At 39.9% G+C, this 19,686-nt stretch overlaps 1 protein-coding gene across 2 annotated transcripts in view; it reads left to right on the forward strand.

Annotated features, from left to right (window-relative positions):
* The first annotated feature begins 1,819 nt into the window (after positions 1–1,819).
* Positions 1,820–19,686, forward strand: part of fa2h (fatty acid 2-hydroxylase) — a 40,656-nt gene continuing 22,789 nt past the window's right edge. The window contains exon 1 of one of the 2 annotated variants that reach the window (XM_088997492.1): positions 1,820–2,255. In XM_088997492.1, the coding sequence (XP_088853618.1) occupies positions 1,968–2,255 (288 nt within the window). In that variant the 5' untranslated portion in view covers positions 1,820–1,967. The remainder of the gene's footprint in view (positions 2,256–19,686) is intronic. The other variant, XM_088997490.1, reaches the window with a different exon arrangement.

The following is a 19,686-nucleotide window of genomic DNA, read 5'->3' on the forward strand; positions in this document are numbered from 1 at the left end:
CAGCGCCCCCCGTTGGTCGCCATCCAGATCATGACACCCTGTACTGGTTGCAAGCCAATCGCAGGACACACAAAGACATACAACCATTCAAGCTTAAACTAACACCACAATATAAAATTTCCCATTAACCTGCCATGCATGTTTTGACAATATGGAAGGACACCGGAGTGCCCACAACATTTTGAACAAGACCAAAACTATGAGAGCTGTCCATTTTTTGCTGTTGTATTTATTCGTTCGTGTTCGGATCCACTTTATCCTCTATTCCAGCCGTCTTCTGGCAGTAGGCACACAGAGATGAATAGGCTTTCATGATAACACTCACTCATTTCTCAGGACAATTTGGAGTTTTTAATCAGCCTGCCATGCGTGTTTATGAAATGTTGGTGGAAACCAGAGAATCCAGAGACAACTCACGCAGGCCCACGGAGAGCATACTAACTTGGAATTAAACCCAAGACCTCTACATTGTGAGCTCTCAACATGCTAACCACTAGACCACCGGCTCGCCATCCATTTTATTTTAGGGAATTTACATTTAATTTCAGATAATTTATTACAAATTACAAACCCAGGTGAGGATAAGTGGTATGGATAATGGATGGATGGATTGATGGATGAAGGAAAATATTTGTTGTATCGGTTACTCTGTATTGATATGAGTCAATACTCAAATGGTTGAGCATGGGCTTTCATACTTAAAAAGTGGGACCGAACATTACAACTTTATTTTCTTCATACACTTAAAAGACCTGCTGACTGCACAATCACCCAAATTCGCCAAGGGGCGCTCTTGAACTAATTAAAGGTCCCAAAATCGGATGCTGATCTGAAGCAGCACCCCACTCCCCGACGCTCACTTTCTTCCCCAAATACTGTACATCCATACACATTTATTTTCAGTTGGAATATTTTTCTACACGGTGTGTTGATGGAAACAACTACCAGTAATTGCCCAAGAGAAGGCAAGTCAGCATCCATTTTTAGGCAAAGAAGGAACTGACAGATATGTAAAAACATACCACAAAAAAAAAAAAAAACAAAAAAAAAACACAGAGTTCCAGGTGTGACACAACGCACAGTTTCCCTTTTCTCTCATGCCACCTTAGTGGTTTGTAAAATACGGCATTTTTTTCCCCAAAAACAACTAATTTTCACAAACACACCGTTTGCTTTTGGTGCTAGCTGACAATTTAACCATTGGTTATCACATACAGAACTTTCAAAATTGATCTAAATATCAGGTTTTTTTTTTTTTTTATCAAACACAAGGATTCAGAGTAGTGCAGCATTTTATTGGCATGTCTATTATTCGGCCTGGACATTGGGGGAAAAAAACGATAGCTTTCGGGTTCGTTAGATGTACATAAACATCTGACTGGATTTTCTAAAAGTTTCGTTCAATTTTAAAGTGCAGCACAACAGCGTCAACATGACGCCATCGGTACACAGTCGGTGCTTCCCGTCAAACCCGACGAGCTGCTGGGTGGCTCGGTAGCTGCCTCCTGAGCAACAGGTGCGGTTAGATGTCATGATGCATTCATATAAAATGGGAAATCAAATGTCAAAGAAAAAATGGCATTACGTTAAGACTCATGTATGACCTTAAATGCCTTGTGAAAGCAGTATTAAGAATAATCATTCAAGAAAACCGAATGAATAAATGGACAAACATGACTGATTCTTCGGATCTGGAAGTCATTTTTTTGACAAGTCACGCATTTCCCGTTGAACTATGCACGAATTTGCATTTGTCGGAGCCGGTGAACGCCTCCTAGACCCCGCCTCTCAACTTTGTCCTCCCTCTGTGTACTTTTTGTCTTCGAGCGTCTTGTGTTAACTGTCAAGTTGAACTCTCTAAACGACAAGCCTTCGAACAGAAGTGAAGGTCTTTTGTCCCTCTTCATACTCCCCAAAATAGTTTTTTTTTTCTCGGCACAGGTGGATTCTGCATCCGCAGTGCCAACATGTCTCCTTCCACATCCCTCCGGTTCTTCACGGAGAGGGAGGTGACCCGCCACTGTACGAAGGACTCATGTTGGGTGCGACTCGGATCCCGGGTTTACGACGTGACCGCCTTCTTACGGATGCACCCGGGAGGGGAAGCGCTGATACTGAGCAGATCGGGGAAAGACGTGGGCAGGGAGTTGGAGGGACCCCCGCATCGACACTCGGAGAACGCCCGACGGTGGATGGAGCAATACTACATCGGAGAGTTGGACCGAGACAGCAACAACGACACAGAGGAGGTCCAGGTAATCAGCAGCTGTCTCCTGAGCGCGATCATGGCTGACATCACCGGCGTCTTAAAAAAATGTTCAATGTAAGCCTGGCAGGTGTATTGGACATTTACTGTCATGTTCCCCGACTTAACTTATAGTTAGGCAATGTAAGGCCCCAAACCTTTACCTGCTTTCCTCATGGTCCATACCGACGTACTAATTTTTTTATCACAATTGAAACCAGTATTTCCCAACCTTTACAGTATTGACCCAAGGGGGCGTATTTGACATCAGTCAAAAAAAACAATATTGGGCTGAGGGTGAATTTGCAACACACTCGAATTTACGACTTGTGGAAGAGCATTTTATATATACCGCATGCCACTCATTGGTCGCAGCACTGGCAGATCAACCAAGTACATTATCAGAGCAATTAAATGAAATTGAACAATTTTCCAACAATGATCCACCTGATGATCTGATGATCTCTAGTTGGGAATCACTGCCCCTTACAAACTGGATCAGTCATTTTACACTTAGCCCGAATACAAATGTTAGCCTGTGAAGATATAGTGACACGATCTACCAGGATGTTAGTTGACAAGATGTAACATGCACTCACCTGTGCTGCTACCATTTTGTCAAAGTCATACACAGTGTTACATTACAAGGCCCAATGTTCCCAATCTTGAGGTGTCCTCTTGTTGTTGTGTTGTAAAAACCCGTAGATTCCCTACAAGTCTGCCCACGAGGGTGCCAGATACGTCCCAAAGCCAGAGTTACAACAGGGCTCTTACAGATGCTTGAAAAGTCGTAAAAACACATAATCTAACAACAAGGCCTTCATTTACATGACATCTTAAAAACACTTTCAAAAAATCTTACCAAGGATTAATGACCATTAAGTAGGATTTTATATTTGTAAATGGTCTCAAATCTTAAAATACATTAACATGTAGAAAAAAAAATACTGAATGACTCGTGGTATAATGACGCAATCATAAAAGTGGGACCAACAAAACAACATGATGTGGTTTTGAGCGGGACTCTTATGAGTAGATTGAACGACTCAAACAATTGTGGACAGCATGGGACATTGGGAAAATGTAGGAATTTGATCTTGATTTAAATTTGAAATGAAATTCAATGGTTTTCAAAAGAAGATCTCACACAGTGGATGTAGTGTGTTTGATTCACCAAGAAGCTACATGTTAGTAAATATGCTTTCTTCAGCGGGTTTTCCCTGTTTTAAGTAATATGGGTTTTTGTGTGCAATAGTCACAAAATGCATGTACTTTTACTCATTTGTTTACAACAAACGAGTAAAAGTAAATTAGGGCAAGCAGGATGAAATGGGACAATGACACCTGAAATGACAATGATAACAGATAAAGAAGAGGTTAGCAAAACACATTCTTAAATAGCCTAGCCTTCAAGTACCTTTTTATGTCATTTACTTTAGACACAACTTTAGCGGGCGTTTTTGTGAGACTTTCAGGATTGGAGACCTGTTCTTCTCCTTTGCTTTGCTTTTATTGATTGTTGGGGAGGGATGAGCTGTTGGCGAAAAGAGACACACAGGGAGAGAGCTATCGATGAGAAGGTTTCTTCAGCCGTCATCTGTACAAAAGTGAAGGTTTCGGACGTTTCGCCTCCTATCCAAGAGGCTTCGTCAGCGAACTAAAGTCTGACTGGTCGTATCGGCCCCATTTATATATCCCTAATGTCCAGACCTGGTGGCGCCGGACACAGCTATGATAGGTCCCTACTCTCAGGTTGGGGGGGGGGGCGCGGGACCCCCCCCTGTGGCCCCACTGATTGTTCCTACATTCCTGACTAACATACATATCAGGAGAGCACTCACTAACTGTGGGTACCCTCAGTGGTCATTCAACAAATGTCAGAAAGAAAGAATAGCGAAACGAAACCAATAATTCTCAAGATTCTAAAAGGAGAGGAGTAGCAGTACCGTACATTGCAGGAGTTTCTGAAAAATTACAAAGAGTCCTTTGGCAACATAAAATTCCTACTTATTTCAAACCGATAAACACGTTAAGGCAAAAATTAGTGCATCCAAAAGATAGGCTACCAAATGAAAAACAAAGTAATGTAGTTTATTCCATACATTGTAAGAATGAAAATTGTAAAGAGCAGTACATTGGGGAGACTCAACAAATTCTCAAAAAAAGACTTTATCAACATCGCAGGGATAATATTAATGGGCCTCAATCGGCAGTACATTTGCACCTAAAAGCTAGCAACCACTCATTTGACGACAATGAGGTTAAAATCTTAGCGAAAGAACATAGATGGTTTGAAAGGGGGGTAAAAGAGGCGATTCTTATAAAACAACAAAATCCTTCATTAAACCGGTCTGGTGGTGTGAGGTTCAATTTGGATCGTTCATACAATAGCCTGCTCAGGCAAAACAGGTTAGGCAACTTTCGCAATGCTGATGAGGGTCGTTATGCTGATGAGGTGATACCGGGGGGAGTGGGTGTAATAGGCCAATCGTTAGTCAGGAATGTAGGAACAATCAGTGGGGCCACAGGGGGGGGTCCCGCGCCCCCCCAACCTGAGAGTAGGGACCTATCATAGCTGTGTCCGGCGCCACCAGGTCTGGACATTAGGGATATATAAATGGGGCCGATACGACCAGTCAGACTTTAGTTCGCTGACGAAGCCTCTTGGATAGGAGGCGAAACGTCCGAAACCTTCACTTTTGTACAGATGATGGCTGAAGGTGGATGATGGAAGTGATTCTGTTGAGGGTGGAGGGGTGTCAAAGTGGAAGAGAGATAAAAAGCAAAGTGGAGGAAAAAACTGGTTTGTCTTGTCCCATTGAGAGCAGGACAAAAAGTGAGAAACCTGCGATGCGCTCCTTAATGGGATTGATTGTTTCTCGAATTGTGTTTTCGGAAGACCAGCAAGTAGTTTGCTTGTACAGGGTGGGTGACCAGTGACGAGAAATTTGAAACTGTATAATCGTGATTATCGCTGAAGTCATTCATAAAAATGCTTTCAAAAATATTTATGGGGATTTCTTCTTATCCTTTTTCTGAGTGTTCCGCGTCTTATTTCCTATATTCCTGACTGTTCAGAAATAACTGAAGATGACACCATTCATTCCTTCTTTTTCATATTTTGACATTCATTTCCCCATGTCGTGAAGAGCAACAATTGTTTCACTAACTTTACTTTGAAGTGTGTCTAGTCTCATGTTGCAAAGGCATTTAGACAACTTGCCAATTTGGATCTTTCTTTTGGAAGTTTCATATAATGGCAGCAGCAAGCGTTTGTCTACTGCTATTACGTCTCTGCAGCACACACTGCTACTGCTACTGTATCTCATGTCAATAATGGTTGGACTTTTGAAGTGGAACAAAGTGTGTAGTCATGTGTCACAAGCACATTTTAGCTGATGTGAGTTTGAGATATTTGTGGCAGCGTGTCATCACCCTCAAATTATACACATCAGTCAATGAATACAAAGTGTCAACACACCATTGGTCAAGTGGAAGTTTTTGGGAGTGATTCAATAGGTTATTGTTTCAAAATGTTTCCCACTATTAACCCAACCTGGAACTTGTCAAACTCTTTCGAGAAAAAAATGTATTCGACGATTGGTGGCAGAATAAAAAAAAAATCAACTGAGATGCCATAGAGCAGGGGTGTCAAAGTAATTTTTTTTGCCACGGGCCACATTGTAGTTATGGTTTCCTGTCGAGGGCCGTTATGAATTTGGGGAAACAATTCGAATGTTTAATCCCCTCCACATACGTATTACATATAGAGCGCACAACAAATTAATGAATAACTGGTTTTCAAATCTGAAGTCAAGAATAATGACTGTTAAAATAAGAAATTTTGGTTAGGACTTCAGCAAGCATCATGGAATTTCACAAGTTCGTAAACGCATGCACGCACACAAACATACACACACACACACACACACACACACACACACACACACACACACACACACACACACACACACACACACACACAGACACATACATGTATGTGTATGTACAGTATGTATGTACAGTATGTATGTTTGTTTGTTTGTGTTTGTATTTATTTATTTAGATTATTTTGGGGGGAGAAAAAAAAGGAACGCTGACACTACAAAACTTGTGTGAAGTGAGGAGTAACTACCCCATATTGATATTAAAAAAATCTAATCAAGAAAGGTGACAACAACATTGAAGGAGCTTCAGGACTGTCTGTTTTGGACTGTTTTTTTCTGTCTTCTCCACACAGTACGTCCGGGCAATCAGCCAGGGTGGCAAAGAAGATGGCGTGTGTTACAAAGAAAACACCAGAGCTTGTGTTAATTTTGCAAAAGCAAACTTGAAATTCTCCAAACACGAGTGGGGACATTTTGAAACCAAAGTTGAGCTCACTGGCCATGAATCCTACTCCATTGGGTTACACACATGTGGATACATATCTATAACCAAGTATGTTGCGATGTTCAGAATTCACACTTCACATGAGTTCAAATGTTATTGTTGAATTCTGAACACAGTTGCATCCTAGCTGGACTGATAGTGAGTGTGCACTTGTATTCAAGTAGTAGAGTCACCGGTATTTAAGAATATGACTCAAGTAAAAGTAAAATATTGACCTCCCAATATCTAGCTAAGTAAGAATTTGGTAAGTTTTCAATGAAATATTCAATCAGAATCAGAATCATCTTTATTGCCAAGTATGTAGAACACACAAGGAATTTGTTTCCGGTCGAACACGCTGCGGAGGGTCCAGTATGATTTTCCGCACCCTAGTTTGGAGTCTTGCAGTGTGCAAGTCCTCGAGAGTGGGTAGGGCGGTGCCAATAATTTTTTCCGCCATCCTAACTGTCCGTTGAAGTTGGATTTTGTCCATTTTTGTGGCGGCCCCGAACCAAACGGTGATGGAAGAACAGTATTCGAGGTTCCACATTTTCATATCTTTTGTAATCGACTCATGATAGTTGACCCAATGTTGAGCCATCAATGACATCACAGATGTTTTGTGTGAGTTGTCTACTCGTTTTGCATGCCCGTTATTACAGTAAAGTCTCGTTATATCGATATTCTCGGGAGTCGGAAAAAATATCGATGTAACCGGACAATCGATATATCCGATCCTGCGGGCATGTAATTTTCTCCTTGAGTTCATAGAAATAGTATTGTAATAAGCAGTACTATCGATATAACCGATATCGATATAACGAGACTTTACTGTATTTTGTTGGGGTTGATTCTTTAAATACAGCACTGCCAACCTGTGAAAATTCACCTTTTTTTTGTGTGAATTTGAACATTTTTCACCATACAAAAAATTTGAACACAAATTTATTTGTAAGACTACATATTACAACCGTAATGTGGTTCCCTTTAGAGATTCGAGAAAACTTGTAAAGGTTGGCCAGTCTTTAAATACATTTGACTTCTGTCTTTGTAGAGCTGAAGAAAGCGTATGACAGGGTGCCCAGAGAAGAGCTGTGGTATTGCATGAGGAAGTCTGGAGTGACACAGAAGTATGTCAGAGCGGGGCAGGACAAGTGTGATGACTGTAAGACAGTTGTGAGGTGTGCTGTCAGTGTGACACAAGAATTCAAGTTCGAGGTGGGACTTCACCAGGGGTCAGCTCTGAGCCCCTTCTTATTTGCTATGGTAATGGACAGGCTGACAGACGATGTTAGACAGGAATCTCCTTGCATGATGATGTATCATTTGGCATTGTGATCTGTAGCGAGAGCAAGGAACTGGTGGAAGAGAAACTAGAAAGGTGGAGGTTCTCCCTGGAAAGGAGAGGAATGAAGGTCAGTCGCAGCAAGGAGCAATATATGTTTGAATGAGAGGGACCCAAGTACAAGAGTGAGTTTACAGGAAGAAGAGATAAAGAAGGTGGGGGATTTTAAGTACTTGGGGACAACTGTCCAGAGCAGGGGTGCTCACACTTTTTCAGCATGAAAGCTACTTTTGAAATGACCAAGTCAAAATGATCTACCCATTATATTTATTGACAAAAATATTGAGGATCCTTCAAACCAATGTTAATGTATAACCGCATGTCGCACAACACAATATAATTATGTAAATTATTTGCCCTTACTTGAGTTCACTCTGATAACTGGCAGATGAGATAAACCCATTTTGAAAATATCATCGTGAAAAAAAGTCCTTCTTCCATTCCTTATGAAAGGGATACTTTTTTTCTTCTGACTTGGTACAGCTCCCCCACTCGTTTTTATCCCCTATCTTATGTTCAAGAGGGAAAAAAACAAGTGAAAAATTAGGATGTAACGAACGTCTAGCTTGTTAACTTTGCAAAGATCAGTTTCAGCACGCCATGGATCCCATTGGTTGTCCGGTGTATCAATCAAATGATGGGATGGTGCCTTAGTGATCGACTGGTCGATCGCAATCGACGTATTGAGCACCCCTGGTCCAGAGCAATGGACAGAGTGGAAAAGAGGTGAAGAAGCGTGTCCAGGCAGGCAGGAGCGGCTGGAGAAAAATGTCAGGTGTGATGTGTGATAGAAGGGTTTCAGCGAAGTTGAAAGGAAAAGTGTATAATACAGTGGTGAGACCAGCCATGATGTTTGGACTGAAGACAGTGCCACTGAAGAAAAGACAGGAAGCAGAAGTGGAGATAGGAGTAATGAAGATGTTGAGGTTTTCTTTGGGAGTGATCGGGTTGGATAGGATCAGGAATTAGTATGTCAAAGGGACAACTCAATTAGAGGTTTTGGAAAGAAAGTCAGCGAGGCCAGATTGAAATGATTTGGACATGCCCACTTGAACTGCCTGGCAGGAGACAGAAAGGAAGGCCTAAGAGGAGGTTTATTGATGTTGTCAAAGAGGATATGAAGATAGCTGGTGTGAAAGAAGAGGTTGCCTAAAAACAGGGTGAGATGGAGGACACCGATTCGACCCTTAAAGGACAACCGACGTCTCCGGACAAGTTGTGTCCATAATTTGTAAAATGGCTTCAAATGACTTCTACTGAGCATATTTTAATAAGATTCTTCCGCATATAGCTATATTTTACGTTTTAAGACTCTCGCTGAATATTCAGGAAGTCTTGTTTTTGAGTTGGTGACGAGTCCGTACGTGACGTCACTAAAGGAACGCCCCTGACCAAAAAAAGATGCATTGTAGCGGTCCTTCCATCACGTCAATGTATTTTGCTGTACTTGTTTGGTTTGGGGACCTCATGTGGCACCCAAAAGCCGCCAGAAGAGGGCGTCCAAGCTCCATATAAGGAATTTATCAGCCTGTGGAAACGGAGGTGGCCACAGGAGGTCGCCATTTTGTGCCTCTTTTTCGGTGAGACATTTCCCCTCAATGTTACCTCATAATGGCACGGAATAAATTCTTTAATCGATTGCAAACATGTATGCTTTCCTCTTCAGAACTATTTGAATCATATTCATAACTGAATGTGTAACAAGAAAGCATATTCTCCGAATCTGAAGCCATTGTTTTGATTCTCCAGCAATGCAAGATGTCTTGGCGTGACGTCACGAACTGGGGGCGGGACTTTCTGAAAATGCCCAATTCGCAGCTCAAGTTTTTGCAGATTTTGGACACTTTAAGTCATTTTTATTGGTGTTTTGCATTTGAATAAAAATATCATACTGCGTGTTTTGGGTATTTTAGATCCTATAAAACGTTTTTCTGATGTCAGTTAAGAAACAAAAAAGTGACGTCGGTTGTCCTTTAAAGGGAAAAGCCGAAACGAAAAGAAGGCTTGAGTTGCCTCCAAACACAAGCTTTCTCCCTCACTTCCCTCATACTGGTGCCACCCCTGACTTGATCATCCACTCACACTCAGATTTCTTTATGGTGGTGGTCGGAACTTGTCAGACCCAAACACTAATTCATGTAAAACAACTTCACAGTTGCTGCTCACTACAGTTTTGAACTGTTAAGTGTTCTTTGTGGAACTGTAGTTTAAACTCTCTGACATAATTGATTATATCTTACCATTTACATTTATCTAAATACTTTTTTTCCTTCTACTTCTACCTTTCATAGATTTGCTGCTGCTAGTGGGAAATTTCTATGTTGTGAGACAAAAAAAACGGAGTCTGCTTTGTTGCTCTACTTTCACCACACTCCACTCTTCTTCTGCAATGTGTTACAGCAGTGTGACACAATGAATTGATCATTAAATTCCTTACCATCTCCCGTTTTATTCTAGATAGATTTTATTCATGGTGCTCTGGTTGCTCACCCACTGATTGTGATCGTCCGACATACGTGGAAAAGTGCCTGATGGGTAAATTGAAATGGGTTGATTAGTGCCTTTCATTGACACACACACACACACACACACACACACACACACACACACACACACACACACACACACAAACACACGCACACGCACACACACACACACACACACACACACACACACACACACACACACACACACACACACACACACACACACACACACACACACACACACACACACACACACACATACATACATAAATAAATACATAAATAAATAAAAATCCTGTATCTTTCTTTTCAGCTATAATATAGTTATATAATGGCCTAAATGCTGTGTAGCGTCCATACATCCTTTCTTCAACCCACCGATGCAGAGCTTTGAGATGTGGAATGGAAATTGGCCAATCTCACTCATGGATATAATTCAAATCTCGCGAGATCAAATAAACAAAGCAATTTTTGAACCAATCAAGTGAATTTTGACAAAATTTTGCAGCATACCTAGCGATTTGTCATGGCACAGTAATGTGCTATATGACACCTTGGTTGTGACTCACTGAGTTCAACAAATAGGTTGTGATGTTTTGCCAATTGTGATGTTTTGCCATATTATGTGGGTAATCATGAAATTCAATTTGAATGATAATTTGGGGTGGCTGATGCTTGTTCGGTGTTGCTGACAGCTTCGTTTTATGATTGGATCAGCTGTACCTTTGCTTGCATGCGAACTGAAGAATTTATTTCCCAAACAGCTCCTGCGTTTTGCTGAGAACCTCATGACGTGGCAAAGAAAGTAGATTCTTTGCACAGTTTTGTTTTAAAGACGACAAAGACACATTGAGCATGAGGAACTTGATGGCGATCAGCTGAAACACAGCTGATGGCACAACGTGGGTCATGACAATGAGTCACAAAAACATTCCAATATTGCCATTCCGTAACGTTCAACATGGCAAAACACTTTATTTTTCCAGTCCTCTGGTGCACTTTGTCCAGATGTTCATGTTAATGTTCCTTTTTTTCTTCCACGTTTGATCTGTTCTATCTTCTTGAGTTAACTTTTTATCCTTGGGGAGGATGACGTAAACACATGAAGAATTATTGAACGGCTGTTTGATTTTTGTGAAATTTCCAGAAGTGTTAAACCATACACCGAAGAGGAAATGTTATAGCTACAGTCTATCATATGAAACAAGTTTGCCTTCAAACATCATTGATTTTTTTTGTACTTTTTTAAATAATTGATTGTCTAATACAGTTTTTCTTAATCTTGTTGGAGGCACCGAACCCCACAAGTTTCATATGCTCATTCACCAAACCCTTCTTCCAATGACTGCCTACGAACTGCAGACTAGACTGAGGGGTGGACCTCTGTGGCGGAGGATCCACCGAACCCCTGAGACCGACTCACGGAACGCTTAGGGTTCGCTCGAACCCAGGTGTAGAACCACTGGTCTAATACATATGTTATAAATATTAGGGGGTGAAATCGGAAACACTTGCATTTTTATTGTGACAAGGCTTCTCTATTAATTAATGAATAGTAATGTACATAATTATGATCTCAGTAACAAATATGCATATATTTTTTTCGACGGTGCCGTTTGAAGACCTAGAACGGTTATTGTAGGCCATGCCAACTTGCTAAGCTAATTTTGTGTTGCCATTTTATTTTATTCATTAATGTAATTCATAAATATAACAATAATTATGTTGTTTAGGTAAGAAGCTACATGTGTAGTTATGTTGTGGTATGTTGTGATAATTATGGAATTACATTTTAAAGAAAAGGTGGGCCGCTGGTTGACTTCGCGGGTTGGCCTTGTAGTGCAGAGGTGCCAAGTTCGATTCGGGCTTCAGCTGTCCTTTGTGGAGTTTGCGTCTTCTACCCGTGTTCTCCCTGTGCTTGTGTGGGTTTCTTCTGATTTCCACATTCTAAAAACATGCACAGCATATGAACAGAACACTCAAAATTGTCCCAATGGAGGTATGAGTGTGAACGTGGATAGTTGTTCTTTGTTCTATGTCTGCTCTGCAATTGACTGGCAACCAGTTCAGACTGTCCCCTGCCTCCTGCACGAAGACAGCAGGTATAGGCTCCAGCACAAACCACTGCCACCCTGATCCCTGTGGCCCTTGTGAGAATAAGCGGATAATATAATGGATAGATGGGTGGATGTTAAAGAAATGTATAAGTTGTGATGGTAAAATTAAATATACTGTTGTGCCTTGAAATATGAGTAACCTGTTGATTTCCGATTAATTACGATACGAGCACCGGTGCCAGTGAATGAAATTTAACATGCCTGACAATAGGAGTTGGATAATCACAGGTTATCTTTGCGGTTAGTAGATGAATCAGAGCATCTGTAAATTGCATCTTATCACACCAGCTGACATGTGCTCTTTTACCATTAGATTCCAGCCTGAGGTGTTTGAAGTATGTCAAAACTAAAAATAATGACAGCTGATAGTACAGTCAAGTTTGGAGAATGGAACCAAAAGCTATGCAGTGTGAAAACTTGGAAGATGAAGTCTTTGTTTGTTCAATTAAATTTTTTGGTTGTCATTCAAGTTATGAAAACAAACATGACTTCAAATGCAAATACGAGTTTGTAATGTCACATGCATCTGGATAAAGCAGAATTTTGAGTGAGGTGCGACAAAAAAAACTATACAAAAAAAGCCTGGCATGTTTTTTTCAAGAAACTATGTTAAGGCCATTGTGTCCCATTTTGATATCAAGTGCACTTTTACCGTGCTTTATCCAGGTATGTGACAACTGACCCATTTCCTGCTTTTTTTGTGAGGACATTTTTGTGTTATCACATCACGTAGGTCTGTTCTGGACTCTTCTCAGAAACATTGTTTGTCTAGATAAAAATGTGTTTTCCGCGACTCTTTCGATTTGATATACAGATACAGTGGAATTTACTCTGTCACCTTGTTTTTAATTTGATTTTCACACAGTATTTCCATTTTTATCTCCCAAGCAGTGAATTTAAAGAGACATTTAAATTCTTGGTGGGCGTCATACATGGTCGTGGTAGTTGATGAAAAGGTTTCTTCAGCCGTCATCTGTACTTTTTTGAAGGTGTCGGACGTTTTGCTTCTTATCCAAGAAAGTTCGTGAGCAAACTAAAGTCTTACTGGTAATTTACACCCTATATATATATCCCGACTGTCCAGACATGGCGGTGCCGGACTCTGCTATGATAGGTCCCTGCTCTCAGGTTGGGGGGAGCAGAGGACTACCCACTGAAGCTGCTCCACTGATAGTTCCTGTCGTTCCGACGACAGACTTTAGTTTGCTGACGAAGTTTCTTGGATAAGTAGCGAAACGTCCGACACTTTCAAAAAAGTACACATGACGGCTGAAGAAACCTTTTCATCGATGGACCACTCCTGTACGACTGAGGTCGTGGTAACCCTAACCCCTAAAGAAGAAATTAAATGTGACAAAGAAAAACACAGTAAAAGACAGCTATTAGCTAATGCTCATGGTTACGCCAGCAAGCATTCATACTAGATGGTTTATTCATGTCAATCTTGCTGGGGCTCATTAAACGAGAAAAAGAGCTATGTTTACCTACAAAACGATGGGCCTGCGAACCAAACTTTCACCAACCATTAAGATTATTTCAACGAGTAGGCTAACTGACAGGAGGAGCGCAAATGAAAGTTTATGTTGTATGCAATCAACTACTTATGTAAAAGACTATTTATCGGGTCCAGAAAAAAAGTATCAGGTCCATTTTTTCTTCATTGAATCTTCTTCTTCTGAATGACAAGTGGAAATAGTAATTATCATGACAGCCCCAGTTGTCATGATAATAAGATAATGTTGACAAAGTGAAGAAGATCCATTGACTCATTAAGTTGTTGGGGATTTGGAGAGAACGTCTCTCGATCTCCATTTGCTGAATTATTTTCTGTGTAATTCTTTAATTTGTTGCTGAGCATCTTGAAATCGGGATTGTAATTTAGTTATTCAGCAAATGGAGATCGAGAGACGTTCTTAACATGAAACTGGTTCATAATAAACAATGATTGTTTACATTCAGAACCAGAAAGGGTTAGTTTATAATGAAATAAAGATATTTCATTTTTCATATTTTCTTTGCCTTTTTTTTCTTTGGTAAGGCTATGGTACAGTATTATGCAATTTCAGTTTTAGTTGGGCAGTTTAGTCATCGTCAAACTGGGAGGCACACTTCCGATATAATTATTAATGTATTATTATTATTATTATTATTACTATTATTATTATTATTATTATTATTATTATTATTATTATTAATTATGTGAATTAGTTATTTCCTCCCCAAACAGCTTGGAAAACAGTTGTGAATGTTAAACCAGTTAAATATTTAGCATAAAAAGTCCTGCGTTCAATAGTGGGTCGAGGCGAGATATGGCTTTGACGCAAAAGGAACAATGGCATTACCTGAAACCCACGCTGTCAGACAAATAAAGGAGCAACTGGTTGTATTGAATGTTTGCAGAACGTGTCTCCTACTCTGTCGTTCATCATAGGTTGGCTTTTGTTCACAGTTCACAGTTTTGACCGAACAAATCTATGAACACAGCACACAAATGTTTGCAAACTGAAAATTTATATTTTATACATATTGTAATTTCCCGACTACAATCCTCTACTTTTGCCTCCAAAACTTCAAACTTTGTGTATTTGAATGGTTCAGCGTGTCGTAGTGGTGACTTAATAGATGTAATGACATAAGTTCGAAATGCATGCGTTTTGAAGCATTTGCACTATGAGGCCTCAGGAAGACCGCACTTTGCAAAACTATCAGTAATTTCTTCATTAGTCGTGCAAGCAAAAGTGGTTTAGTTTTGCTTCTGGTTTTGTTGCAAAGTTTTCGGTCACTATGTTTTCTTTTAGGTTTGGTAGGTGACTTCAAATGAGTGGAATACGCATCCAATTTTCTGCTTTCAGAAATAAAATAAATCGTGCTTGGTACATGATACTTTTCAATGGTAACTGTACAGACAGGAAATCATTGGTCATCTTTTTGTTATATTGGCCGTTGGCAGATACTGGAATACCACACACTAAGCTGCACTTGAAACATGTTTGCCTTTGACCATCTGACCAAAGACAGCCAGGATAGGCTTCAACACCCCAGGACCCGAGTGAGGATAAAGCAGTTCAGAGTATGAATGAATGAGAATGAATGAATGAAATAATGAATGAATGAATGATCGAATGAATGAATGAATATATGGCTTTGGACATCCATACAACAATAAAGAAATTGACAGAAAATATCAACTTTCTGTGTGCGTATTGCCATAATGCGAGGGTACATTCCTTGACGTTTGAAATGTTTATTTAAAAAAAAATAACTTTGTGCATCATTGACTGAATTTAATACACAGTATAGAGACAAGTTACAAAGCGAATAGATGCAACTTGTATTGCCTAATGTGTAACTGTTCATTCAATAGCAATATGTCCTAGGGTGAGTTGAATAAAAAACACCATGACCTTAAATCAGTCGTTTTTTACCTGGGTTCGGTCAAACTCGAGGGTTTCGGTGACTCTGTCATAAGGGTTTGATAGATGATATGCCATGCATATTATGACACCCCTGTCTCACCATGTCAGTTCATTTTGTGCACAATTAAAAAACATATACATGTTATACGTATGGTAATTGTGTTTCCTTTTTACTGCTTTTATAAGTGTTTTATGTTTTGAAATCGTAAAAAAAAAAAGAAAAAAATAACTATTTTTCACGAATGAAGGGTTGAGTGAATGTGCATATGAATTATTTGGGTTCTATACCTCAACGAAGATAATAAGAAGAACCACTGCCTTAATTCAACTCAGCGACTGCTTTTCTGTACCTTGGTAAATGTTTTGTGTACTTATTTACTAAGGAAACGCAAGGTATATTCCAAAATAGATGCAAACTCTGCTCTTCTGTCCACGAAGATGAGGTGTTCAACATTATTCCACCGTGCTGCTGATTGTACTGTATAAGAAGATTACAAATACTGTATAGCACAGGTGTCAAAGTCAAGGCCCGCGGGCCAAATCCGGCCCGCCAAAGCAAATCAAACTTGTTAAATTCCATGATGATTGCTAAAATCTGAGCCAAAATTTCATATTTTTGGATGTAAACCACAATAAAAGTCATTCTTGACTTCAGATTTGAAAACGAGTTATTCATTAATTTGTTGTGCGCTCTATATGTAATACGTATGTGGAGGGGATTAAACATTCTAATGGTTTCCCCAAATTCATAACGGCCCTCGAGAGGAAACCATAACTACAATGTGGCCCGCGGCAAAAAAAATACTTTGACACCCCTGCTGTACAGCATATGTCTACGATTATGCATTTTTTTCAATGATGACAGCCGTGCCCCTTTCAGTCATCCTTGTGTCAGTTGACACCTTTTGTTTGGACTGTTTCCCTTTCAGTTGAAGGAATGAAACGAGTTGAGCATATCCGCAGCTCTTCAGGAGACAATGTCAAAATACAATTCTCAGCATTCCGTGCCACATTCTTTCATTTGAAATCTGGTACAGTGAGACATCAACTTACAACTTATCTTACAAACTTTTCGTCTTACAAACGTCAAATTTATGAAAATTAAACCTTATAATAAGCACTATTTTCATAATACACATCCACCACGGCTGGCGGAGTGATCTTTGGCGAAAGCACACGACCGAACAGCACCAACAGTCCTTATGGAAGGTGACTGTCCTTCCATAAGCCATCAACGACCATCAAAAAGGTAAATAAAACTTTATTTTACAGCACAGTTTATTTCTTTAATTACAGTCCTCATGTAATGCGCCTCTGTTTCCAAACAGCAATTCCCTTTGACCTCCAACGCCATTCCATGAAGCGCTAAAAGACCATCACAAATGTAAATAAAGACTTTATGATACAATGCAGTGTATTTCTTTCATTACAATACAATAGCACATTTATTATACATAGAATAAGGTATGTTGTGTGTAATTTTAAGGCTTATTTAGTTGAAAAGTATATTTTATGGAAACCCGGGAACGGATTATTCCCATTTTAATGGTTTCCTATGGGAAAATGTTTTTTGAGATACACACTTTTCATATTACACACTCTGTCTGGGAACCAATTAAGTTCGTAAGTTGAGGTCTCACTGTATTGTCGGAGCTGTACATTGTGTATTGTCATCTCGAACATTTATCAGTGTGAAGTTTGTTTCATGAGCATGAGTGTCATATTATTTTATCTCTTTCAAATCTCGTGACCTTATGACACAAGCTAAAAAAAATAACTTTTGTGACTCTGTCCGCATGTTGCCAAGTTTTATATCACCAGAGAACAAGAGGTGAATTTAAATTGGCCACTTTCAAAATTGAGATGGCTCTGGACAAGCCACCCAAAGCCCAGTGCCCACCTCTGTTGGTCTGTTGAACATTCGTGAACAAGAGCTGTGTGATAAAACAACATATTGTATACTGGGGTTGTCCTGATGGTCAGGTGGTTAGTGTGTCAACCTCACAGTGTTGTTGAGGTTATGGGTTGCATACCGGCTTCGGGCTTCCTGCGTGGTGTTTGTATGTTCTCCCTATGCGCGTGTGGACTTTCTCCGGGTACTCCAGTTTCCTCCCGCATTCCAAAAACATCCATGGCAGGCTGATTGGACACTCCAAATTGACCCTAGGTGTGAGTATCAGCGCATATGGTTGTTCGTGTGTGTGCCCTGTGATTGGATGGCAACTGGTTCAGGGCGAGCCCCAGTTACTGCCCAAGACTGCTGGGATAGACTCCAGCATGACTCACAATCTTTGTGAGGATAGAACTGATTAAAAAATGGATTGGTGGAAGGATGGATGTATATGGTAGGCCAGTAGAATATAAAAGTCTATTGTTTGTTTTCTTATTTTAGAGTTGAGATTCCCCCGCAACCACTGAGGGAATCCTGTTGTGTCTTTTCTTTTGTCATGTAATGTACTTATGGTGAGCAGGGCGGGGCCACTGCCGCAAGGGCCAAAATGATAATTATCACGCATTTGATCAATTATATTCAAAACAATTTAAATTCACTCTACTATTCTCTACTCTACTATTTCCTGAGGAGTGGCCAGATCCTTTACCAAATTGGTATTACACCAGAAGCTTCCTGGTGACCTCAAACGTTATGTAATCAAGGACGATCCTGCTTCAGGATAATTACCTGAATTTTAATGATCTGAGCCCCTTTGTATAATTTTGACTGTGTTTGGGTAAATTCGGAACAAATTTAAATATGGGCACCAAAGTCTTGCCTTGGAAAGACATTAAAATGTACTCTATCATGAAAAAGGATAGATGAACTATGATCTGGACTGATATAAATACAGTTGAGTTGAGAGATTACATGCCCCAATATCTGCAATTTTGATATAAATTGGCCTCACACAAAAAAAATCAACATCTGATAGTGGATCAGTTAAAAAAAAAAATAGTGTTTTGAGTCTATGCACATGTTCAAGTTATATGTGGCTCATGGTACTATTTTAGGAACCCATCTTTGTACTGTGGCTGAAAACTAGCATTTATGCTACGTTCAGCGCATTTTCACTGCTTATTCTTGTGTTGATTAAAGTTCACTGTCCCAATGGGGAAAAAACTGAAAATGCCTCCAACTGGTGACCTGCTCCAAATGTGCTGAGTGGTCAATGAATGATTGAATAGTTATATTGGAATTTTGTAAAACTTCATTGACTGCAGAAAACATATCAATTCATTGGTTGGCATTTTCACATTACGCTATAGCCTGCCAACTTTACTCAGGATATTTAAAAAAAAACATTTATTAGTTGCAAATCAGAAAGGTTGTGAATGAACATGCCCTTCTTATATTATCTTAAAGAGATCTAAATAAAATCAAGTGATGTGAGTTTGTTTTGCCATATTTTCTGGTGTATAAGGTCACCGGAGTATAAGGCACACCCCCAATGAATGGTGTATTTTCAAACAATATTTTTTTTCAAATCAAACGTTTGTTTTATTCAATAAAGCAAAATCTACAAGCAAATTGCTACAAGCCACGTGGACTCCTCTTTCTAAGCGTTACAGTCACGGTATAGTCCAAAGCACGAAACAGGCTTCTGATTGGCTGCCGTGCCAAGTATGCAAATTGCCAAACAAACATTCGGTACGGAAGCCAATCAGAAGCCTGTTTCGTGCTTCGGACTGCAGGTAATATCAGAGTTACGAC

The sequence above is a fragment of the Hippocampus bargibanti genome, linkage group LG05, assembly GCF_051943395.1.
Source record: "Hippocampus bargibanti isolate YZ-2025 linkage group LG05, ASM5194339v1, whole genome shotgun sequence".
Lineage (NCBI taxonomy): Eukaryota > Metazoa > Chordata > Actinopteri > Syngnathiformes > Syngnathidae > Hippocampus > Hippocampus bargibanti.